Here is a 25873-nt window from a genome sequence, read left to right as displayed (position 1 = left end):
ATCATCTAAGAAATACCTTCTCATTGTCCAAATATATATTGATGATATAATTTTTGATTCTTCTCATAGAGAGCTCTGTCAAGATTTTTCTATGTGTATGTAGAAGGAATTTGAGAACTAAAATTCTTTCATGGAATCCAAGTTCATCAAAGCCTAGATGATGTATTCATTAATCCGACCAAACATACAAGATAACCACTTCAGAAATTTAAAATGGATGAATGTAAGCTTATTTCTACACCTACACATCCAACAGGTTCTCCTGATGAGGATGAATCAGGTAAAAAGATGAATCATAAAGTATACAGAGGGATGATTGACTCTCTTCTTTACTTAACGGCATTTAGACCTGATATTTTGTTGTGTGTGTGTGTGTGTCTATGAGATTACAATATGATCATAAAGAATCCCACTAACAGTTATTAAGAGGATCTTTTGATATCTAAAAAGTACTAGTAATCTTTGTATGTATTATAAGTCATCATTTGAGTACAAGTTAGTATGCTTATGTGATGCTGACTATTCTGGAACCAAGTTAGAAAGGAAAAACACTAGTCGAAGTTGTACATTCTTTGGTGAGAATCTAATCTCCTAGTCAAAGATTTCACAAACCTCGTTAAAAACGTGTTCAATTTTATTAAAGATTTTGTTGGTGTTGGTTGGTTTGAGTTAACCTAGATCAATTTGTTGTTTTGGTCATTCTACTTAAGGAGTTTTAGAGATTTGCTGATGCTAACAAAGATGGAGAAGTTTCAAGTACGATGTTAGGGCTTCCCATCAAAATCACTCAACAAACCATCGCTGCCATTATAAAATATCAAGATGAGGGCATGATTATTGAGAATGCTTATGAATCAATGATTTGCTCCTTCAAAATCTACAAGAAGCAATTATAAGATCCTAAAATCAACTCCAAGCTAATTGATTTAAAACCCAAATATATGGTACTTTTCAAGATTCTGATTGGGTTTGTGGTACCTAAAAATAGATCTGTAGACCATGCCAGTAAAGATCACAAGGCTTTGATGTGGAACATTTCCAAGAAGATCAAGACAAATCTTTCCAACCTGATAATAGACACACAAGGTCATGTATTATCAACTCTAGTTAATGAAAGATCAAAATAATTCCCTACCATCGACTCATCACTATTATGCTAATGAGGACTCCTCTCATTCATAATTTAGATGAATTAGGCGGAGATGTTCAAAAAGAACACCTAGTATCATCTTCTGCACTAGTGCTCAACATTTCTAATATCATCAAGATGTGACTCGTCTCTACCAAGGACTGTATAAGGCCAAGTGGTGAAGTTAGAAAAATATCTGGTCAACCAAGTAGGTCTCCAAACACAATTTTTCTGGTTAGAGACTCGAATGCTCCAATTTTCGAAGAAGATAATAAAATGGTTGTTTTGGAATACCTTCAGATGTATCACTATGGAGAATAGATGGCTCCAATCTGCATCACATATCTCATGTGTTTGAGAAGAAAAGGAAAAGAGTAGTCAAAACAACTACCATGGGTGTCATAGAGGACGGGGAAAAAGATGCAAGTTCCAATTAGGAATAAGCAAACCTTATTTCGAGGAAGAAACACAAAGTAACATCCACATTTGAGCACACTATTTCCTTTAATAATATTGGTAATGATATGCCAGAACCAAAAACCCTCCACATCTTCTACCAAAACCCAAACTCTCAGCTACTAACTCTAACTCTGATACAAATACCTTAGAAGGAATATTTGAGGAAACCCTAGTAGAACATTTTGCAACCCTTAGATACATATCACATTCATACCCTCTTAACACAATTTTCAACCCATAAAATCATACTCTACTCATACTAACCTCCAAAAATACCTACCCATACTACCAATCCAATTACACCTACCCTTTCCACACCTACCTTTGACCCTCCCTCACCTATATGCTTGTCAATCATACTCACCAAGCCGCTGAGATAGCAGCTAAAATAGTTATTGCCACAGTCTCTAAAACATATTTATATGACTATCCTTCTCTTACCTCACCTCCACCTCAACTTGAATTAGCCACATCCATCCTTCTACATCTAGGCCACGTCATTACATCCATTTCCTTTGGTTTCCCAAAACATGATTCATTCATTAATTCTCTCACTGCCAAAATCACCATGATTCGAAATAAGAATGCTCAGAGTTTGGATCCTAACAAAGTTTTAATTAGTGGAACAAAATCTTATCTTGTATCCCTAATTGGATGAGGGACAACAAGGAGTATAAAGTGCGTTTAGCCTATCAGAACTCTTCTTATTTCAGACAAAAAACTGAGATCCTCTATATTTGGGTCTTGTAGCTTCAGAAAGCTCATAGCAATTGATCTAGAAAACTATTGACAACTACATTAGAAGGTACATAAAGTGAAGATCCATCTCTATCTAGTTATGTTCATTTGGAATAACTAGTGGTTGCTCATTTAGCATCATTGTAGTTTCCTATGATCATTCCAAAGGTTGAGATACCTTTGCCAGATGTTCATGCTATTGTTGCTTTAGGATCTAAATTTTTTGCCTCTGAGGATCATTATGCCACTCGATTTTCCCATGTGTTTGATCCTTCTCAGTTTGTCTAAAAGGAAGATTTTGATCGACTAAGAGCTAAAACTAAGGCTTTTATGTACAAAACAACTAAGAATTAGGAGAACATTTAGAATGCGTTAGGCTTGATCTTAGCTAGCCTAACAAAGCTCAATCTTTAGTTCACCTATATTTTTTTTCTCTGTTTGTTTTTTTTTTTTTTTTGCTCGTCTACTTTGTTGTGCTTTTTCCAATCAACTCTTTTTATTTGATGACAAAAGGGGGAATATATTTGTTTGAGAACAATTACTAATGTTTTTCAATTTGTATTGTTAGAATATGATTACTTATATCAATTTGTACGTTAGAATATCAATTTGTATTACTAATATATTACTTTTAAACAAGTGTGAGTTAGAAGTCTCATGTTGTTTAAAAAAGTGTGTTAGAAGTGTTTACAGGGTTATTAGGGTGAGTTATGTGATGTAGCAAGTGTGATATAGATGTCTCATATTGTTTAAAAGAGTGATAGTTGCGCGTTCTATAAGTTAGAGGACCCATAAACCCATTTCCTTAAGGTTTTGACTTATGATGTCGTGTTCAACTCACTTTTGTGATTGCTCTTGTTCCAAAATAGATGATCTTCTAGACTATAATTGTAGCTTACAAAGGTATAGGAGTTGATGGTTACTAACAGAACTGACTCCTTGTATCGAAAGTCTTCTAAACTCATTGCCTCCCCCTCATGACCCAACACATTTTGCATCTATCATTAAATAAAATATGAACAAGATATATATATATATATAAAGTCACACGGAAGCATCAAATATTTTACTTAAATTCATACTCATTATTTCCTATATAGGGCACAAGAATCAAAACGTTACCCTAACTTGCAAGATTATAAAAGAAATAAAGAAATTTACATATCCCAACATACAAATCAATTTAAAATTACCAACACATTCTAGAGAGATTTTAGAGTTAGAGTTATCTATATTGATGATTATCTTAAGAATTGATGATGGTGGAATTTCCAAATTGACCTTGATCCTTGATGGTGGGAAATGTTTAAACCCACCTCTCCCCCACTCTTATTCTTTCTCTTTCTCGACTCTCCCTCTCCCTAATCTAATTTCCTCTTTTTTTTTTCTTCTTCTTCTTCTCGACTTGCAAAAGATTTCATTTTAAGTGAAAGGTAAAATATTTTATTGCATGGGTTATAATTAGAAGGGATTAATTGAAAAATAATTCGTTGAGTTAGTGGAATCCATCACTTAACGTCGTGCACAACAATATATATCATTAAACTAATAAGAAAATATATTCTATCAAATTAGTATAAGAAAAAGATGTGGTTAGAATGACGAAAGAGAGAGAAAAGTTATGTAGAGAATTTTGGGATTAATCATTTGAATGCGATGCAAGATTTAAAAAGATATATAACTTGTTGTTAGTAAAAATACAATGGAACACAATCAAAATATTTTATTTGTAATTATAAAAAAAAAAACTGATTCAATATCGATTCACAAGTACATGAGTCGATTCAAATACTCAAGATTTGAAATTGAACTACGTAAGTTGATTCATCACAGAGTTGTAAATTGATTTACCAAACTCTTTGAAATTGCATCGATTCACACATGATCACGTGAATCGATTTAATTGTCTCATATCCTGGATTGATTTCATGACATCTATAAATCCATTTGAAAACATATGAGTTGGTTTATTAAGTTAAAAATTACTTAAGAAAAGTTTTTGATGTATCTCGCGTGATGTTTCAACATATTCATAACATGTATCTAATATTATGCATGATAAAATGAGATTTTTCAAAAGTCTTTTCTAATTCGAGAACATTTTTAAATATTAAAAAGGTTTAAATAGGTATTTGGTCCTTGCAATTATAACCGTTTTTAATTTTGGTCCTCGTAAACTTTTTTGTTTAGTTCACATCCCTACAAATATAATTTTATTTTAAAATAGTTCTTCTATCCAACTTCCTTACAAAAATTGTAACACCGTTAAACCTAAATATAATTAAAATATAATTGTTTTTAACCTAAAAATAAACCAGTATAATTAAATTATAACCTTTTTAAACCTAAAATTAAGAACTTCAAAATGGTTTCTTTTGAAATTTTTGGTTCAAGTTTGGAGCATCAACAATGATAGGTTAATTGCAAGATAGCCATATTTATTATATTATCAAATATAGGGAAGATATTAAGATAATATCGGTTGGTTTCTTTTGAAATTGTTGGTTCAACAATTTTTTAGTTTTTACCTTCTATTATAATTGTTTGAAGGTGAAACTTTGGGGATTTCTTGGTTGGCCTGGATTTTTAATTTCTTGACCAGATTCTTGGTGGAACCGGAACTATTGGAAATCGAATTAAGAATGCTAGTTGGAATTGAAAAATGATTTGATGTGATGATTGATGAATCAGAATTCAATTCATTGATAACGGAAACAATCAGTTCATCGTTTTGAACTAATTTCCAATCGCTAGCTTCTATTTCACGTTTTCTATCCTAATTTATGTAGGATTATAGTTTTTTAGGGAAGAAAAATGAACCATTTGGGGGAAGAAGAATGAAATATTTGCGATTAATTTTAAAGTTTTTTAGGGAAGAAGAATGAAACATGTGAGGTTAATTTAAGGTTAAAAGATATTATAATTTAGTTATATTGAAGATTATTTTTTTGGTTAAAAAAAATTATATTTTAATTTTAATTATATTTATATTTAATGGTGTTAAATTTGTAAGGGAATTTGGATGAAAGGGCTATTATAAAATAAAATTATATTTGTAGGGATGCAAAACATATAAAAAAATTTACAAGAATCAAAATAAAAAATAATTATAATTGCAAGAACTAAAGATATATCTAACGTATTAAAAATTGAAGAATCATCAAAACACAACCATTTAAATAAAATATAGCTGCATAAATCACAACCCTAAATTTATTCGGACAAAACTTTAGATCCGTTATTCAAATATATAGTGTGCTCATAAATTCCTTGCTACGTGTGGTCCATTAATAATTTTTTTTTACAAATACATTGATATCCAAGGGTTCTTTAAAATCCACAAGAAACTAGACTTTTGGTCTCATGTAATTGGTTAAAAAGCTGCAAGTTAGAAATATCTATATTAATTTTCTTTCAACGTCTTTTACACTTTGAAAGAAAAAAAAAAAAGTGGAGATCTAAACTTATGAGAAACTTTTGTTTTTGCTAATTCACTCATCCCTTATATGCAGGAAATCTTCCTAATTAGATGAGCTATTCTTTATACATATTTTGCAAAGTATGGTTGATTCAAAGTGTTCCTCTACTCATTTTCAAATTTTTTCATGATACTTTAATTGTATAATAACTTGTTAAGTTTTTCTTTTGACTGATTAGTATCCTTTATTTCTTCGTTACTTTTCGATTTAATAAATCAATAATTTGGTCTTAATTTCTACATTGTTGCATTGATATTGTTGCTACACATATATGAATAAATCAATAATTTGGTATTTCTATACCTTCACCTTTTAAATCAACATCTGATATTAAAAGTTAAGTTGGTTTTTGATATGATCTAGAATAATGCATATGAATAGATACATTAAATTTGTTTTCATCTCCTATACCAATTTAAGGTAGAAGACAAGTTATTTTCGAATTTAGATAAATTTTAGTGGAATAATATATATAGAATTCTGAATTAGTTTAATTCATAATGCGAACAATTGAATTATATGATATCATTTATCATTGGTAGTGTTTCAGCATCAAGCATAATCAATAAAATCACTATGTACATATTAAATAATATATAAAAAATTCGGTGAAAGTATTCAAACTTTTCTCACTAAAAAAAAAAGAAATTAATCTCGTCCATGACACAAGTCTATGCACTAATATATACAACATTAATTTTATTAACTATATTGATTTAATTACCAACATGTGTTGTTTTGCCAGTCAATATATGGCCCTATTCGGGAAAAAGAAATGTGCTGCTTTCATCGAAAGGGACTTTAAATTCATCTGTCTCACAAAAAATGTTATTTCAATAAAAATAAATTATTTTAAAATAAATATTATTTTAATTAATTTTTCAGTTATATTTTTATTTAATATCATATATTACCGTGAGTAATTAAATTAATGAAGGAATCCTCGTCTTAATTAATTTGGTACTTGACTAGTTGACCATATCCAATGAAACTATTCTCACATATTACGTTAAAATAAATATTATTAATACTACATTTAAGAAAAAATATGTTATTAACTAAAAAGCATTAATTAGATTTTTTTGACTGGAATATTTTATTTTTAATTATTACTTTAGAAAGAAAATATTAGGCTTAATTGCACTTTTGGTCCCCTATTATAGGTGAAAATTGAAAGTAGTCCCCCATTTTGTTTCTCCCCAGTTTTAGTCCCCCAAACAGAATTTGAGTCCAAATCATGATGAGTTGTCATTTTTTTAATGACGTGTCAATAAAAAACTGATGTGGCAGACGCTTACGTAGAATAAACTTATTATTATATTATTTCTGATTAAAAAATATAATTTATATTTTTAAAAATCCTTATTATAATTGTGACAATATTTTTAAAAATACAATTTAATTGTTAAAATTAAATTAAAAGAAAAACAGTCCCAATTCAAAAACCCCTCCTCCCCCTTCTTCAAGATCCATGGCAGATAACATAGTGCAACCCAGGAATTGAAAGCAAACTGATTCTTCATGATAACCGTTTCCATGAATTGACTAAAATTGCCTATAGTTAAGCTCAGAGACACACAATGATAGGGCGTCTTTCACTTGCATATTATTCGAGTCCATATCAAGGGCATCTTCATACAGCCTTTTAGCCTGCTACAGTAACTTCAATTTCTCCTTACTACTTCCGGGTTTTAATCGAGATCTCTGTTGTAAGGCCACACCCCATCTGAACAAAGCTGCAATTCGACATGTTAAAATCCAAGTTAATACAGGATTTTGGATGGGAGTTTGAAGAAGGGGGATGAGGGGTTTTTGAATTGGGGCTGTTTTAATCGAGATCTCTGTTGTAAGGCCACACCCCATCTGAACAAAGCTGCAATTCGACATGTTAAAATCCAAGTTAATACAGGATTTTGGATGGGAGTTTGAAGAAGGGGGATGAGGGGTTTTTGAATTGGGGCTGTTTTTCTTTTAATTTAATTTTAACAATTAAATTGTATTTTTAAAAATATTGTCACAATTATAATAAGGATTTTTAAAAATATAAATTATATTTTTTAATCAAAAATAATATAATAATAAGTTTATTCCACGTAAGCGTCTGCCACATCAGCTTTTTATTGACACGTCATTAAAAAAATGACAACTCATCATGATTTGGACTCAAATTCTGTTTGGGGGACTAAAACTGGGGAGAAACAAAATGGGGGGATTACTTTCAATTTTCACCTATAATAGGGGGACCAAAAGTGCAATTAAGCCAAAATATTAAGTAATTCTAAAATTTTAATATATTAAATATGTTTTGATTCAAAAAAATATTAAACATTTTATTTTATTTTTCATAGTCAATGATTATATATATAATAGTAATCAAAAATTTCTTTGGACAAACACACGCATAGAAACCAAACATGGAGATTTTTAGCTCTCCGATCATTTTCCTCCTCATACATTTTCTTTTCCTTGTTTATTTGATTTGTCCTATTTATTCATTAAACACATCAATTAGTCAATCAAACTTTTTTACAAGAAAAAAAAAATTCAAGAGTTGAAGGAGACAATAGCAAATCGTCATAAGCAGATCAACAAACATGCTGTCACTACTAGAAAAAACGCTTTTAGAGACCACATTTTCGGTCACTAAATGGAGAAAATCGGTCACTAAATCCATTAGCGACCGAATTAGTGACCAATTTAAATCAGTTGGTAAAACGCTAGTCGTTAGCTGTTGCGACCAAATCAGCGACCGAATTTAGTGACCGATTTAGCGACCGAATTTAGTGACCGATTTAGCGACCGAATTTAGTGACCGATTTAGTGACCGAATTTAGTGACCGATTTAGTGACCGAATTTAGTAACCGGTTTAGTGACCGAATTTTGTGACCGATTTTGTGACTGCATTTTGTGACTAAATTTCAGTCTCTAAATTTCATTAGCGATCGATTTAGTGACGAAAAAATATTTAGTTCATAAATTTAAAGTTACGGTCTCTATTTCGGTCGCTAGTGTGACTGAAAATATTCGGTCTCTAAATCGGTCACTATAGGCGAAATTTCTAGTAGTGTGTTTAAGACAATTCATGTATGTTTTTCAAAGCTAAATTTAAGCAATTTCAAATAGCGTGTAAAAACTATGAGTTTTAAATTCTTTTGTTGAATCTTAAATTGGTCCTTATAATTACTATACGTTGGAACAATTTACTCATTAGTTCCTAATTATTTTCAAATTTTATAATTAGTTTCTATATTTAAAAAAAAAAACTGCTAAAATTGGTCCATAAATATCATATTGGTCCCTATTTCTTCATATTTTGCAAATTGGTTCCTCAATATTTTGAATTTTCAATTTGACCCATTTTTTAAAATTCTCATTTTGGATTGCTTTTAATTATATTGAACAAAACTTTTATCCCAAAACTTTTAAAATTTATAATTTCCCAATAAAATAATTTGACAATGAAGAGATTTTATAAGAGAATTTTCGTAGAATTCGAATTCAAATTCTTCTATAAAAATTACCATATTTGTTAAAATTAAATTTATGAAATTTCAAATACTACCTAAAAATTAAAAATTTGAAATTACTTAATCTTATAAAATATGAATCTTAAAAATAATCCATATAATTCTTCAAAAATCACAAGTTAGTCCCTATTTATTGAGACTATCATAGAGAGTCCCTATAAATTTACACTTTTTGGCAAATAGGTCCCTATAATTTCCAAAACTTTGCAAATTGGTCCATCAAAATTTTAACTTTGGTCTAATTTTTAAAATTTCTGGTGTGCTCCTTTTTTATTGATATTTTTACTTTTACCCTAAATTTTTTTTATTATTATAAAAATAACACAAATTTAAATAAGCAATTACTTAATTGAAGCATTGGAGTTGTTTATAATTTTCTTTGATTACTTCATCGATCCAAACAATTTAAGTTATGGAGCCTAACTTATATGCTTGTATTTGTGTTTATGTAATTTATTACGTTTGTGTTTATTTTTACAGAGTCCTGGCGGTGATATCATAGATTGTGTTAGATTCTATGAACAACCCGCTTTTGATCATCCTTTATTGAAAGGACATAAAATATTGGTATTTCTTATATTTTTCAATTGAATTAAGAAAAAATTGAAAAAATATATATTTTAAAACTAATGAAGCTTTTATATTTCAACTTTATAATCAAGAATTATTCATGAATACTTATATATACAGGATCCTCCCGAAAGCCCAATAAATAAATATGAGAAAGGTAATATGAGTGATATCATTCAATTGTGGATTTTGTCTGGTGAATCATGCCCTGAAGGAACAATTCCAATTAGAAGAACAACTGAACAAGACTTGTTAAGAGCTGAATCTATTGACACATTTGGAAGAAAATTACATAATTTTAGAAGTGACTCCAATGCAAATAATGGACACGAGGTATGCAAGCAATATATATAAATAGAGTTTTTTCTCTCGGTTTCTTGTTTTTCATTTTTTATGGTAAAAGTAATGTATATATAAACAAACAATTAATTAACCATAAAACGATAATGGAGATTGGTCAAGCAAGTACGTGGTAATTAAGAATTCAATTTTTCATCATATACTTTTGTAATAATTATTAAATTCAGACTATAAGAGAATTTCAAATGATTTTTCTTTTTTTACTTTATATTATCAATATGAAACTGAACATAAATAGTATCAATCCTCCTTATACTCAAAATATGAACCAAAATAAAACAATATCATAAAAGCATAATAAACAATTTCTATCTTTTAAGCAATATCATATGAAACTGAGGCATTCTTCAATTTCAAATGGTCACATAATTTTCTAGTTCTTGTTTAAATTGTTGTTTCATTTTCACCTATAAAAAGAGTGTATGTTTCTTATATGATCTTCAAAATTGTTGGTACTGAATTATACTTAATTGTTGTCTATACCTTATACTAAATATATTGAAAATGAAATAACAAAGGTTCTTCTTATTGCAGCATGCAATTGGGTTTGTGTACGGTAAATTATATGGAGCAACGGCTTCCATAAACGTGTGGTCCCCACAAGTGGAAATTCCAGACGAATTTAGTTTGGCTCAAATTTGGATTGTCAATGGTTCATATGGAGAAGATCTAACCACCCTTGAAGCTGGTTGGCAGGCATGTTATTACTTTCATTAATTACTTTATCTTACTTTTTCACAATCCTTATTTATTTATTGGTAAACATTATTAGTATAAAGATTTTAAATCATTTATATAAAACTTTTAAGATAGTGAGAATTTAAGTCAACATTTTTATTCACATCATAATTTAATGATTATTGAAGATATAAAATTTTGCATTAATTGTTTTACCGAAAAATATTACATTAATAGTACTGTATTTTAGTCAACATTTTTTAATTGGTCTTTCAAAAATCTCTTAAATGCATTCAATTTGGTTTCAACCACTTACCTCTAATTTCCATCAATGTAATTAATTCTTATTTTAACTTTTAGCCAATTAAGCTATATTCTTATTTTAACCTATAGCCAACTAATTCTTATTATGATGAAAATATATTTTTATATTTATAATAATTGTAAGAGAAAAATACTATGCAATACTCCTATCTCTTACCATATAATAATTGCAGACGGATTCATATAAACAAACGGGGTGCTGCAATTTGCTATGCTCAGCTTTTGTTCAAACTAGCAGCAAACATGTAATTAAAAAATTCATATAACTGGAGCAAACATGATCAATTAAAAAATTCATATAATGCGCCCCACACTTACAAAACAAAACATGAATTTCAGCTCTCCAATTATTTTCCTCTTCTTACATTTTCTTCTCCTTGTTTCTTTGGTATGTCCTGTTTATTCTTCAAAAATTAGTAGCTATCAATTGGTCAACCAAACTTTTCTACAAGAGCAAAAGTTTCACAAGTTGAAGAAGGCAATAGCTACCCGTCTTCAACAAATCAACAAGCCTGCTGTCAAGACGATTCAGGTATGTAAAAATTAATTATAATTTTTTTTTAAAATTGTGCATGGATGAAATAGTTGTCAAATAGTTGTCTTGTGTTCACTGATTTTATTATATATAAATAATAAATATTTGTTTCATATTTTTTATATTTATCTCATATTTAACTTAACTTTGACAAAGTTATGTTGTGTATTTGTTTTTTAATATTTATCAATTATTTTGAAAAATGAAAACTACTATATATATTGTTCTGATTTTCAGTTTTCCATTTACGATCTCTTTTGAAAGAAAAAAACAAGGAAAAATGACCAATTTTCCTTAATATTAATTTAGTAAATAAATAAAAGAATTTTAAATTTTAATAAATAAAAAATAAAGCAAACTGATTTGGTGGGTACTCCATGCTTGCACCAACACCTCCTCTCTTTACTTGAATCATATTACACATCATCATCTTTTATATATAATATTTTTAATAGAGCCTAAGTTATATGTGTTTATGCTATTTTTTGCAGAGTCCTGATGGTAATATCATAGATTGTGTTATGTTTCATAATCAACCGGCTTTTGACAATCCCTTATTGAAAGAAGAATATAAACAAATGGTATTTCTTATTTTTTGTTAATTGAATCAAGGAAAATTTAAAACTATATTTTGAAGCTAATAAAGCTTTTATAATTCATATTTAGAATTTAAAATTTTTCACAAATATTTTTATATACAGGATATTCCAGAAATACCAAAAGGGGATTATCAAGATGATAGTTTTAATCACAATTCTCAATTGTGGCATTTATCAGGAGAATCATGTCCTGATGGAACCATTCCAATTATTAGAACAAAAGAAAAAGATTTGTTAAGAGCTAGTTCTATTAGTAAATTTGGGAAAAAAACAAGTGGTTTTGAAAGCAACGATGAAAAATTTGAGGTAAGCAATCGCAAGAATAAGGAGTAAACAAAGAACTTCACATAAACTTTTATTTTTGTTGTTTTTAATTGTAAATGTTAGCATATTACTTCTTATTGCTCCACATTACACAGTATGCAGTACAATATGTGAGTGCTGGTGAGTTCTTTGGAGCAACGGCTGCCATTAATCTGTGGGCTCCACGTCTGGAAACTAAAAATGAAGTAAGTGCCTCTAAAATTTGGGTCGCTGCTGGTGATACTGGTCAAGAGAGCAACACCATTGAAGTTGGTTGGCAGGCATGTTATTACTCTCATTAATTACTTCATCTTAATCAAATCATTCATTCATTTTCTTCTGTACAATTTTTTTTTTGGTAAAAGACTTTTAAGATAATGAGAATTAATTCAATTCAACATTTTTATTGATGTCATAATTTTATCATTATTGAAGATATACAAAATGTACATTAATGTTAACCATAATCATTTTATATTAAAATCAATTAATTTTTCAAAAACTTCTTAGATGAATTCAATTTGGTGTCAACCATCTCCCTCTCATTTTCATCAATGTACTTAATTTTGTATTTTAATTTTTAGCCTATCAAACTAAATCAAGTAATTTTCTTTTGCAAGTGGAGCCTTTACTCCACGGGGACAACCTCCCAAGATTATCTATGTATTGGACAGTAAGTAAATTAATTGAAGTAAATAAGGTAGAAAAGTAAACTCTTTTTAGTAAAAAAAAAAATCTCAAATTAAGGTAACCGCATGTCACTATAAGTCAACGAACGACAATTGAATTATTTAGTTTTTTTATGTAACATTTAATGCATGTTGTTGGATTCTTGATATTAAGAAAATAATAATATAGTAAATTTAATGGATTTATGTTTTAAATAAATTTTAAAAAATAAATTACTGTGAAAATTTTAAAATTTTTTTAAGTAGTACTTTTTTACTTTACAATAATTAATATATTTGATTATTTTACATAAATTAAAAAATATATATATAAATGAAAGATATAGAGAAATGCTACTTTTATTAAATTAATTTTATTATTTTATTAAATTAATTTTATCATATATTGATATATTTATTATTTCCACAAAAAATACGATATTCTGAATTGAGAGTAAAGTATATATTATTAATTCGAGAGTATTATTAAAAGATAATATTAACATCATTTTAAAAATTGAAAATCTCAATTATTTTAGAAAAATTTATTTTGCAAATAGACCATGAATGTAGGACACTAAAAGTATTATAATAAAACACTTATTTTAATAATTGCAGACCGATGGATATGGAAAGACTGAATGCTACAATTTATTGTGTTCGAGCTTCGTTCAAACTAACAAAGATGTTGTAATAGGAGGAGCAATTGCTCCAACTTCTACTTATAAAGGACCACAATTTGGCATTATCTTGAAGATTTGGAAGGTAATTATCTGCTCAGACTACCAAATTGACCTTAATTAAAAGATTATGGACAATTTGATAGATATATATTTTTCCATGTTTCTCTTTTTTTCTTTTTACTGCTTTTGTTTTTCAATAGTAATGTGTGAATAATCAATATTGCCTTCAAAAATTGTAGAGATGAGTCAATTTGGTTGATAACTTTTTTTAAAAAATTAATTAAAATTGTTTTTGAAATTGAAAATATTTCATTGACATTGATTATTTTAGTCTATAAGATTGTCTTTGAGGGACTAACATGATTGAGAACTGGTAAATTTAAAAATAACTTACATTAGTTTTTTTTAACTCCAATAAGCAAATTAACTAGTCTCTAGAAATTCGGAGAGAATACTAACAACAAAAATAGATGATTTATATTTTTTTATCGGTCAATATATTAATAATATTTTATTGATAGCGGAGATCGAACTCATGATCTTCTTATTATTCAAGTATCTAATTTCTCCATCTCAGCCACCGAACTAACTTTATATTACTGATAGATAATTTTTCTTCATGACAAAGAAGTTAAACTTTGTTACAAAATCAAATTAATAGTTGACTTTCATGAAATTTTCACTAGAATTCTTTTAAAGAATACTATGCACAATGACTAGCTTATGTTGTATTATAGGATAAATAATTATTAGATTTAAGTGTGAGTAGTTAAATCTCACATCGATTAATTTATATTTTAAAATTTTTTATGAGATTGATATCAAAGCCTTTTGTAATCTTGAAATATTTGATATATTGTTGCTTTTATACTTTTCAATAAAAATATGTATATTCAATAAAATACTGAAATGAGGAACTCTATATTGAGTCTAAAACAAAAGGGGAAATAAAAATTGAAAAGATGATCAATTGTGAGGGCAAGAGGAACTCCATTATTTTGTTAGAGAGTGGATTTATAGAATGTGTTGTTGACATTATTTATTTTGAAAAATGTCATTAACACACTCACTACCATACATATTCTTATGCATTCTTTATTTGTTGAAATTCATATAAAATCTACTAAATTAAGTGAGTTTCATATAAATTTGATGGAATTTAATAAAAAGAGAATATGTTAAAAAGTATATTAAACAGCTGCCAAAATTATTTATTTATTTATTTATTTTATAGAATTTTAGAAGCAATGGCAAGTTTATTTAAACATTTTCAAACCATAATAATTTATTTTGAAAAATAAAAATAAATGATAGATAAAAGGGGAGGGGAAACACTATAGTGCACAATTTTCTTTATAGTATTTCAGATTTAGTGAATTTGATATAAATAGTTAATGAGTTTTAGAAGGTAATAAACCGATTAAATATTGAAGTTTGAAAATTTGTTGGAACAATCATTCACTCAACCAAACTTTAAATTATGATAGCTCATTTCCCATAGGTAAGACAAAACAAGTCTTAAGTAACTTGGGTGATGTTATTTGGCTAATTAACACAGTGTTAATTATAACCCCTTATAATTCACCTCTTTCGAGATTCTTTTTCTAATTTCATTTTTTCTTTACTTTATTTTTTTTAAATTTAAGATGAAAAAATGGCATTCAAAATAAAATAGAAAAAAATTTAGACTAAAAGAAAACTTACAAAAATTTTATATTTGTTTCTCATCAATAAAATTGGCGAAGATTCAACTTACAGATCCAATGTTTTTTTTTTGTTCTTTTCTCTCTCACCACATCATTTATCATATTTTATTTATTTATTATCTTTACATTTTATTTATCATCTCTTGTTATACATCATTTTTTTCAATCATATATTTCTAACTACATTAATAAACACCGCTCTCATGTGCTTTTTTCTAGTAAATATATTCTAATCTTCACCTCTCACCTTCTTTTTTATCCCTTCATTTTTTTTTATTTAACAAAATCCTAATATTTTGCATATTTCACTCCACACATTGACACCTTTATTTTCTTGTTTTTGATATCTTTGAGTAACTTTGTCACAACACAAAAAGTTTAATTGAAGGTTAACTTTGATTATTATTTTTGTAGGATCCAACAACTAGGAATTGGTGGCTTACTTATGATTATGGAACCGTTGTTGGGTATTGGTCATCCTCAGTTATACTATCTTGCGGATGAAATTCAATTTGGAGGAATAATATCTAATAGAAGGTCAACAGGGTCTCACACTTCGACCAGAATGGGTAGTGGACATTTTCCTTATGAAGGTTTTGCAAAAGCTGCATTCTTTAGAGATATACAAGTTTTAGATTTAAATAACACCTTGGTTCCATTATCTGATCCTAAGACCTTAATATCGTTCCCAAATTGTTATGATTTAGAAGCAGGTATGTATAAAGGCCGAAATAGTTTTTACTATGGTGGACCTGGCAGGAATTACAAATGTCTTTAATGAAACATATAATATTAAGTAGAGATTATAAAGGTATTATAAAAGTGAACAATATTAATTTGAAAATAAAAATAAAAAATACCTTTTTGGCATTTTTTGGTTGGGGTCGCTTATTGATTTATTTATTTTTTTTCCATGAAGTGTTGGCTCATTAGTAAGAGTTTGACCATATAATATAATCTCAAATAAAAGTTGCATAAGTTTGTTTTTCTAATCCTAATAACAATAATTATATAATAAATAAAGAGAGAAAATCAACATTTAAATTTGGAAACACTTAATAGAACACACATGTTAGTAGTTATGAACAAACATCCATATCAATTATACAAATCACCAATTCTAGCATCAATCACACTCCTATTGACTTTTACTCACGTAAATTTCATTAAGTTAAAATGAGATTCCAAACCCAAACAAAATTTTACCCATTTTAGCCACTGTTATAAAAATATCCGTTTCCTATTTATTTCACTAACTTAATACATAACCTTGTATTAGATTAAATATTTGTGGTTCAAAACTTTTAAATGGAAAAGTAATATTCACTAAAATAAAGTCTCAAGATTCAATACTTTCTTTTTTATTAAATTTTGAAAAACAAATAAATACTATTTTTTATAAGTCAAAATTTACCCAAACAAAATTTTAAACCACTTTAAAATCAGAGTCATAGATTACAACTTTTTGAACAAAGTCTTAACTATTAAGTTAAAGACAACTTATAACAAGAAATTTTTAATTCAAAGATTTTGAACAACACTAACAAACAACAAATGATCCAAGAAGCCACACACTTTTATATATATATATATATCTTATAAAGCCACACACTTTAATTTGTTTCAAACTGACGTTTTTAAACAGCAAAAACTCAACGTTTCCAACATTTTCTTTTCAAATAAATGCTATTAATTAATAACTTAAAATTTTTGTAAATAACATTTTTCAAAAAATCCAATCCACTTCTTTCCGGCTAGAAAATAATTTATTTTTTCATAAACTTTCTTTTCAAACTCTTATTCTTGATTTCTCATGAGATCATATTTCAGTGCATAAATATTTTGGTAAGGTTTTAACACATTTCTTCTCAATTTAGAATATTAAAAAAAAAAAGCTTTAAAATCAAAACTCTAAATTCTTTCACAAAACCAAAAAACACTTTTTAAAGTATTAGTTTTATCAACTAAACTCTTTTGAATTAAAAGAATTATTTCCATCAACTTCAACATTTTTAGATCATGTAAACACTACAAATATTCGTAACAAAGAGGACATTTATAATCAAAGAGGACAACGGGTCAGAATATAGAAACCCTTCTTCCACCCATTTTTTTGTTGTTGTAATTTGATCGATCTTCGGGTCAAACAGGTTGCAAGTTGCGGGTTCAAGGATGGTTTGAAATGGGTTAGATCTTAGAAAAGATCTAAAAGAAAACAAATTGCAAAAATAGAGATTCAAAATAAAAAATTTGGTATCATCTATCTTAGGTTAGATCTATTTCTACTTGTTTGGTTGTCTATTGGTTTTTAGCATTTTAAGTTGGAGAGAATAGAACGAGATAGAGAAGTGGAAGTCGCTTGCTTGGACATTACAGAGGACATTTATTTTTAAACATCTTAAAAATTCACACAAACACCAAATTCTAACTCGTTTGAGGAAAACCAAATCATAACAACCGTCGACAAACAAACGTACCCAGTTTAAAATTTTAATCAAATCCAATTTAATTTTCATCACCATAAAAATCAAAGAAGACTTTTTCAACTTCTAAAATAATGTAAGATTTCCTAGCACAAGTTAGTTTGGAATAATCCAATCAGAAATAAATCAAGTTTCAATATACACTACTTTGTTTGAAAACCTTTTTTTAAAATTTGCCATCAACATTATGTTTCTATTCTGTTTTCTAAAATTTTCAATACTAAGATATAACTATTCAAAGTCCAAAATCAACTTTCAACTAGTACGGTATCAATAGTTTCGATTTTTTTTTTTTAAACTCAAAGACTTAATTACCTAAACATTAATTTTAACACTTGATCACAACGAATTAATAAATCAAATATCATTGAAGTCCAAAATTTCACATACACATAATCTACAGATTTTTAGTACTTATCTCTTTTCATAAATCTTCTAAACCAAACTCATTTATTTAAAAATAACTTATTACGTAACTTAAAAACATCAAAAATCATTTTTTTACAATAACACGCTTCTCTCAGTCTCTGTAAAAATATTTGAAAGTCTGATTAAATTTCTTGTTATTCAAACTACAAACCACCTTAATTTCATTTTATATAAAACACTTGAGCAAAAATCCAAACTTCATTTTGCTCCTTAACCAAAGTTTTTCAATTATAGTGGCGGTAAACAAACAAGATTGAAGCTTAAACATAGAAAATAATCACTCTTTTACTATACCCATCATGGCTGAGAAATAAGAAAGATTACCTAAAATTGTAATCTTTTGCTCTTTAACTTCCTCTCCAACAATGGAGCAAGCAAGTTTTTAGTTGAGAGTTTTGAGAATGGATGTCTGAAAGTAGCTCAAAGATGGAGATGAAGTTAAGGGTTTGAAGTTGGATTTGAGAGATGAAGAGAGTTTCAAAAAAGGTGTTTTGTGGTGGACAAAGGGTCAGAATATAGAAACCCTTCTTCCACCCATTTTTTTTTTGTTGTAATTTGATCGATCTTCGGGTCAAACAGGTTGCAAGTTGCGGGTTCAAGGATGGTTTGAAATGGGTTAGATCTTAGAAAAGATCTAAAAGAAAACAAATTGCAAAAATAGAGATTCAAAATAAAAAATTTGGTATCATCTATCTTAGGTTAGATCTATTTCTACTTGTTTGGTTGTCTATTGGTTTTTAGCATTTTAAGTTGGAGAGAATAGAACGAGATAGAGAAGTGGAAGTCGCTTGCTTGGACATTACAGAGTTAGAGGAAGCAGACGAGAGAGACAAAGCACAACAACATAGGAGAGTAAAAGTTTCAAATAAAAGATATATAAACTTTCAAACATTTTTTTAAGGTAAAGGGTATCATGTAATCATTTAACATGTCACATTAGTGGTATCAGTGTTGGTCAGTTCAATCAGACCGTAAATGTGTTATGTGTTTGCTATGTTTTGTTGTGTGCTCTGTAATTTGTGTGTTATTTCTACAGTCGTTATTATGTCAGTAGTGTAGAACTAATTTATTTCCTTTCTCCATAAGTGTCTCACTATATTCGATTGGCCTATCTAATTGATGTAGGTAGTGATGGCTAGTGGAAGAAATTACGTTGCGATTGTTGAGGCTCTAGAGTCCATGGTTGGACTTACACTACAGGACCTCCAGGCTTTGGCTGAATCTCAAGCTACTGCACAAGCCTATGCGCAAGCTATTACTCAAGCTGCACAAATAGCTTCTTAGGATGTTGCTCAAGCTACTACCTATAGTGGTGGTCAAGGAAATGTGCAAATAAATGAGTTCATGGTGATGGATCGATTTCATAAGGCTAACCCTCCATCGTTTGAAGGTCACTATAATCCTGATGGAGCTCAAAAGTGGTTGAGAATTTTTTTAGAGAAGTGGCATGACCCGAAGGTCAAAAAGTGCATTTGGGAACATTATGTTGACAGAAGAAGCTGAACATTGGTGCGATAACACGCATCAACGTTTAGATAATGTAGAGACTGCAATTACTTGAGTTATATTCAAAAACATGTTCTAGTCAAGTATTTCCTTAAAGACATCCACAATAGAAAGGAAATAGAATTTGGAAAATTGAAACAATGGAATATGTCAGTAGCGGAGTATGCCATTAAGTTTGAGGAGTTATCCAGGTACTATCCACTATATGTTGGAGAGGTAGGAGAAAAGTCTAAGTGCATCAAGTTTGAAATGGGAGTTAGGTCAGAGATCAAGAAGCAGGTTGGAATGCAAGAGATCTGTGACTTTCCTACCCTAGTGAATAAGAGTAGTATTTATGATGATGATGATAGTCGTGCTGAAAAGGCATATTAAAGAAACACTAGAACCATGAAGGACAGTAGGCCTATTCATCATAATAGAGAAAAACCTTACTTTTTCCCTCTTAGTAAATCTGGAAGTCGTCTGAATTATCAACAAAACAGTTTTTCAGCTGAAAAAGGAAATAGTAGTGGTAACGGAAAACGAAATAGAAACAGTTATAGTCATGGAGGTGGTAGAGGAAACCCCAATAGACGAGGAGTTAGTAATGTGAATAACAACAACAAGAGTCAAGTCTCCAACAACAACAGTGGTAATAATGGTGATCCAGCTACTTCTATCCGATGTCACATGTGTGGTAAGCAAGGTTACATGGCATATGAATGTAGAGATGCTGAAATTACTTATTTTAATTGTCAATAATAGGACCACATCAGCACCACATGTCCTTACCCAAAGAAGACTCCACAAAATGGAAACCAGAGTTCCCAAACTAGCCGACCTAAATCCAATGGAAGAGTACTTGCCCTCAATGGTGCAGGAGCATCTGAGAAAGACAACTTGATCCAAGGTACGTGTCTCATAAGTGATATTCCTTTATTTTTGTTATTTGACTGTGGTGTCACTCATTCTTCTGTGTCTCTTAATTGTGTTAGACGTTTAGGACTACTTGTGTCTCGTTTGTAGTATGATTTGATTGTGAATACCCCAATTAGTAATTCTGTTAATACCTTTAGTGTTTGTCTCACCATTTCTATCCATGTGTGTGGAAGGGACTTCCGAGTTGACTTAATGTGTTTACCTTTGCGTCAAGTTGATATGATTCTTGGTATTGACTATCTACCAACCGTATCCGCGTAGATTTTTTTAGTAAGACCATTGAATTCATGGAGCCAGAAGAGAAGGAGAAGCCTAACAATATATCCACCAACCAAGTGAAGGCACTCTTGAAAGAAGATGCCCAATTATACACGATCCTAGCCTCATTGGAATTTGAATAAAAAGCGGTAATACGAGAAGTTCCTGTTGTGTGTGAATTCCTTGCAATATTCGATGAAGATGTCAATAGTTTATCACTAGAGCGTGAGATTGAGTTTAGCATTGACCTTGTACCAGGTATTGGACCCATATCCATGGCACTGTATAGGATGTCTCCCTTAGAATTGTCTAAACTTAATAAGAAGTTGGAAGAGCTTTTAGATAAACGATTTATAAGGTCTAGTGTGTCACAATGGGGTGCACCTCTATTGTTGGTTAAGAAGAAGGATGGCTTTATGAGGTTGTGTGTGGATTACCGCTAATTTAAGAAAGTGACAATCAAGAATAAGTACCAACTACCTAGGATAGATGACCTTATGGACCAATTGAGAGGATCCTGCATGTTTAGTAAGATAGACTTGAGATAAGGTTACCATCAAATTCGAGTGAAGTCTTCTGACGTCCCAAAAACCGTCTTTAGAACCCTTTATGGCCATTATGAGTATTTGGTTAATCCTTTTGGTGTGACTAATGCACCAACAATGTTTATGGATCACATGAATCAAATATTTCATCCTTACCTAGACTTATTTGTGGTTGTGTTTATAGATGATATCTTAGTGTACTCTAATACTAAGGAAGAGCATGGCGCACATTTAAGGATAGTCTTGCAAACCCTTAAGGAGAAACAATTATTTGGCAAGTTGTCTAAGTGTGAATTTTGGTAAAAGCAAGTAAGTTTCCTAGGACATGTAATTTCATGAGGTGGAATAGCTGTTGATCCTGCCAAGGTAGAGAGCGTATTAAAATGGAAAGTACTTAAGTCAGTGACTGAGATTATGAGTTTCCTAGGATTGACATATTATTATTGTAGGTTCATAGAAGGATTCTCCAAGTTGGCTTTACCTTTAACTAAGTTGATCCAAAAAGCGGAATTGTTTGTGTGGGATACCCATTGTGAGAATAGTTTCCAATAGCTTAAGAAAAGATTGACTTTTGCACCGATCTTAGTGTTACTTGACCCGAGTGAACACTTTGTAGTTTATTGTGACACGTGTGGTTCAAGATTAGGTGGAATACTTATGCAAGATGGGAAGGTGGTAGCATATGCTTCTAGGCAACTAAAAGGTACTAGTAATCTTTGTATGTATTATAAGTCATCATCTGAGTACAGTTAGTAAGCTTATGTGATGCTGACTATTCTGGAACCAAGTTAGAAAGGAAAAACACTAGTCGAAGTTGTACATTCCTAGGTGAGAATCTAATCTCCTAGTCAAAGATTTCACAAACCTCGTTAAAAACGTGTTCAATTTTATTAAATATTTTGTTGGTGTTGGTTGGTTTGAGTTAACCTAGATCAATTTGTTGTTTTGGTCATTCTACTTAAGGAGTTTTAGAGATTTGCTGATGCTAACAAAGATGGAGAAGTTTCAAGTACGATGTTAGGGCTTCCCATCAAAATTACTCAACAAACCATCGCTGCCATTATAAAATATCAAGATGAGGGCATGATTATTGAGAATGCTTTGTTGAGACAAAATCTCAATTTAATATTTTGATGAAAACAAACAAAAAGTTAATTAAGAATATTAATTATGATTCTAAATGTTATATTAATTTAAATTGTGCTTTTGAGTGAATTTAATTAAGAACATAATCAAGCAAAGGAAAGAAAACAACAACAAGAACATTAAAACAGATAAAGATCTCCAGCTTCAAAAAAGTTCATCACAGCATGTTGATCAAACTTTTTCTACCTCTTTAACAAAGAGTCTGCCCTGGAAATTTGTTCATATCTAATCAGTACATGGCAAGGAACAAGTAGGAATCATCCAGACTCAAGGCTATTTGGTCTCAAAGATCAAAGGACTCAAAGACAGACAAAAATCATGACAGTCTGCAAACTCCAAAAATCAAATGTCAAGAAAGTTCGATCAATCTGGGCATATGACAAGACAATAACAAAGGAAATACAGAACGTTTAAAACGGGAACTCCAGAATGATTATTGAAGCTCAAGAAAGTTCAAACTGACAAACCAAGAACGTTAATCATTCTCCGTTTTTCTGCACAGAGACAACAACTTTGTTTCTCTCTGTTTTGATCTGCAATTCTTCTCCAACCTTCTCTAGCTACACTCAAGACTCAAGACAGATAATGTACCATCCAAGATCAATAAAGAAACGTCAAAGAAAGGACAAAAATGTTTTAAATGCTAAACCATTAAAAGTCAAAAAGCTATTTCAAAGAAGTATTATTTTTATTCTAAAAATAATGTTTCAGTCAAAAAAGCAAAGTCTCTCCAACAGCTCTTATACCTTCATTCAAGTACATCTACAGCCTATAAATAGAAGGCCATTATCCCAATTCTCAGTAAGAAATTCAAGTGCTAAGTAATCAACAATATACAATCACACTTAAGCTTGAAATTCTGCAAAACAGAGGCAACATCATTTTCTGCAATTCGCGAAAGGGGGAATATATTTGTTTGAGAACAATTACTAATGACTATCCTTCTCTTACCTCACCTCCATCTCAACTTGAATTAGCCACTTCCATCCTTCTAGATCTAGGCCACGTCATTACATCCATTTCCTTTGGTTTCCCAAAATATGATTCATTCATTAATTCTCTCACTGCCAAAATCACCATGATTCGTAATAAGAATGCTCAGAGTTTGGATCCTAACAAAGTTTTAATTAGTGGAACAAAATCTTATCTTGTATCCCTAATTAGATGAGGGACAACATGGAGTATAAAGTGCGTTTAGCTTATCATAACTCTTCTTATTTCAGACAAAAAACTGAGATCCTCTATATTTGGGTCTTGTAGCTTCAGAAAGCTCATAGCAATTGATCTAGAAAACTATTGACAACTACATTAGAAGGTACATAAAGTGAAGATCCATCTCTCTCTAGTTATGTTCATTTGGAATAACTAGTGGTTGCTCCTTTAGCACCATTGCAGTTTCCTATGATCATTCCAAAGGTTGAGATACCTTTGTCAGATGTTCGTGCTATTGTTGCTTTAGGATCTAAAATTTTTGCCTCTGAGGATCATTATGCCACTCGATTTTCCCATGTGTTTGATCCTTCTCAATTTGTCTAAAAGGAAGATTTTGATCGACTAAGAGCTAAAACTAAGGCTTTTATGTACAAAACAACTAAGAATTAGGAGAACATTTAGAATACGTTAGGCTTAATCTTAGCTAGCCTAACAAAGCTCAATCTTTAGTTCACCTATATTTTTTTCTCTGTTTGTATTTTTTTTTTTTTTTGCTTATCTACTTTGTTGTGCTTTTTCTAATCAACTCTTTTTATTTGATGACAAAAGGGGGAATATATTTGTTTGAGAACAATTACTAATGTTTTTCAATTTGTATTGTTAGAATATGATTACTTATATCAATTTGTATGTTAGAATATCAATTTGTATTACTAATATATTACTTTTAAACAAGTGTGAGTTAGAAGTCTCATATTGTTTAAAAAAGTGTGTTAGAAGTGTTTACAGGGTTATTAGGGTGAGTTATGTGATGTAGCAAGTGTGATATAGATGTGTCATATTGTTTAAAAAAGTGATAGTTGATAGTTGTGCGATATATAAGTTAGAGGACCCATAAACCCATTTCCTTAAGGTTTTGAGTTATGATGTGGTGTTCAACTCACTTTTGTGATTGCTCTTGTTCCAAAATGGATGATCTTCTAGATTATAATCGTAGCTTACAAAGGTATAGGAGTTGATGGTTACTAACAGAACTGACTCCTTGTATCGAAAGTCTTCTAAACTCATTGCCTCCCCCTCATGACCCAACACATTTTGCATCTATCATTAAATAAAATATGAACAAGATATATATATATATATAAAGTCACACGGAAGCATCAAATATTTTACTTAAATTCATACTCATTATTTCCTATATAGGGCACAAGAATCAAAACGTTACCCTAACTTGCAAGATTATAAGAGAAATAAAGAAATTTACATATCCCAACATACAAATCAATTTAAAATTAACAACACATTCTAGAGAGATTTTAGAGTTAGAGTTATCTATATTGGTGATTATTTTAAGAATAGATGATGGTGGAATTTCCAAGTTGACCTTGATCCTTGATGGTGGGAAATGTTTAAACCCACCTCTCCCCCACTCTTATTCTTTCTCTTTCTCGACTCTCCCTCTCCCTAATCTAATTTCCTCTTTTTTTTTTCTTCTTCTTCTTCTCGACTTGCAAAAGATTTCATTTTAAGTGAAAGGTAAAATATTTTATTGCATGGGTTATAATTAGAAGGGATTAATTGAAAAATAATTCGTTGAGTTAGTGGAATCCATCACTTAACGTCGTGCACAACAATATATATCATTAAACTAATAAGAAAATATATTCTATCAAATTA

General features: G+C 29.8%; 2 protein-coding genes across 3 annotated transcripts; both read left to right on the top strand.

The window, feature by feature from the left end:
• The first annotated feature begins 213 nt into the window (after window positions 1-213).
• On the top strand, window positions 214-10980 carry LOC101489290 (protein neprosin-like). Its single transcript, XM_004516085.1, has 4 exons — window positions 214-300; window positions 9814-9900; window positions 10024-10236; window positions 10798-10980. Exons 1-4 carry the CDS (start codon window positions 214-216, stop codon window positions 10978-10980), a joined length of 570 nt encoding a protein of 189 aa, XP_004516142.1.
• A 428-nt stretch (window positions 10981-11408) lies between these two features.
• LOC140921016 (protein neprosin-like) lies at window positions 11409-16629 on the top strand. 2 transcript variants are annotated; one of them, XM_073370696.1, is made up of 6 exons: window positions 11409-11797; window positions 12292-12381; window positions 12502-12705; window positions 12819-12983; window positions 13989-14135; window positions 16174-16629. In XM_073370696.1, exons 1-6 carry the CDS (start codon window positions 11567-11569, stop codon window positions 16261-16263), a joined length of 927 nt encoding a protein of 308 aa, XP_073226797.1. In that variant the 5' UTR covers window positions 11409-11566; the 3' UTR covers window positions 16264-16629. The 2 variants fall into 2 exon arrangements, with proteins under 2 accessions (XP_073226797.1, XP_073226798.1); XM_073370697.1 differs by lacking the exon at window positions 12292-12381 and having other exon boundaries at window positions 11410-11797.
• The last annotated feature ends 9244 nt before the right edge of the window (window positions 16630-25873 follow it).

This window comes from Cicer arietinum, chromosome 7 (genome assembly GCF_000331145.2).
Source record: "Cicer arietinum cultivar CDC Frontier isolate Library 1 chromosome 7, Cicar.CDCFrontier_v2.0, whole genome shotgun sequence".
NCBI classification, from domain to species: Eukaryota; Viridiplantae; Streptophyta; class Magnoliopsida; order Fabales; family Fabaceae; genus Cicer; species Cicer arietinum.
The sequence above is the reverse complement of the archived record's forward strand: the minus strand, read 5'-3'. Positions and strand labels throughout refer to the sequence as shown.

What these genes read in the sequence shown, in the direction of transcription:
- LOC101489290 (XM_004516085.1), top strand. Translation starts at nt 214, where the DNA reads ATGGATGAATGTAAGCTTATTTCTACACCTACACATCCAACAGGTTCT. An exon ending in GTAAAAAGATGAATCATAAA is followed by an intron (nt 301 to 9,813) that starts GTATACAGAGGG and finishes TTATTTTTACAG; the next exon opens with AGTCCTGGCGGTGATATCAT. An exon ending in TGAAAGGACATAAAATATTG is followed by an intron (nt 9,901 to 10,023) that starts GTATTTCTTATA and finishes TTATATATACAG; the next exon opens with GATCCTCCCGAAAGCCCAAT.
- LOC140921016 (XM_073370696.1), top strand. Translation starts at nt 11,567, where the DNA reads ATGCGCCCCACACTTACAAAACAAAACATGAATTTCAGCTCTCCAATT. An exon ending in GCAACGATGAAAAATTTGAG is followed by an intron (nt 12,706 to 12,818) that starts GTAAGCAATCGC and finishes CACATTACACAG; the next exon opens with TATGCAGTACAATATGTGAG. An exon ending in CCATTGAAGTTGGTTGGCAG is followed by an intron (nt 12,984 to 13,988) that starts GCATGTTATTAC and finishes TAATAATTGCAG; the next exon opens with ACCGATGGATATGGAAAGAC.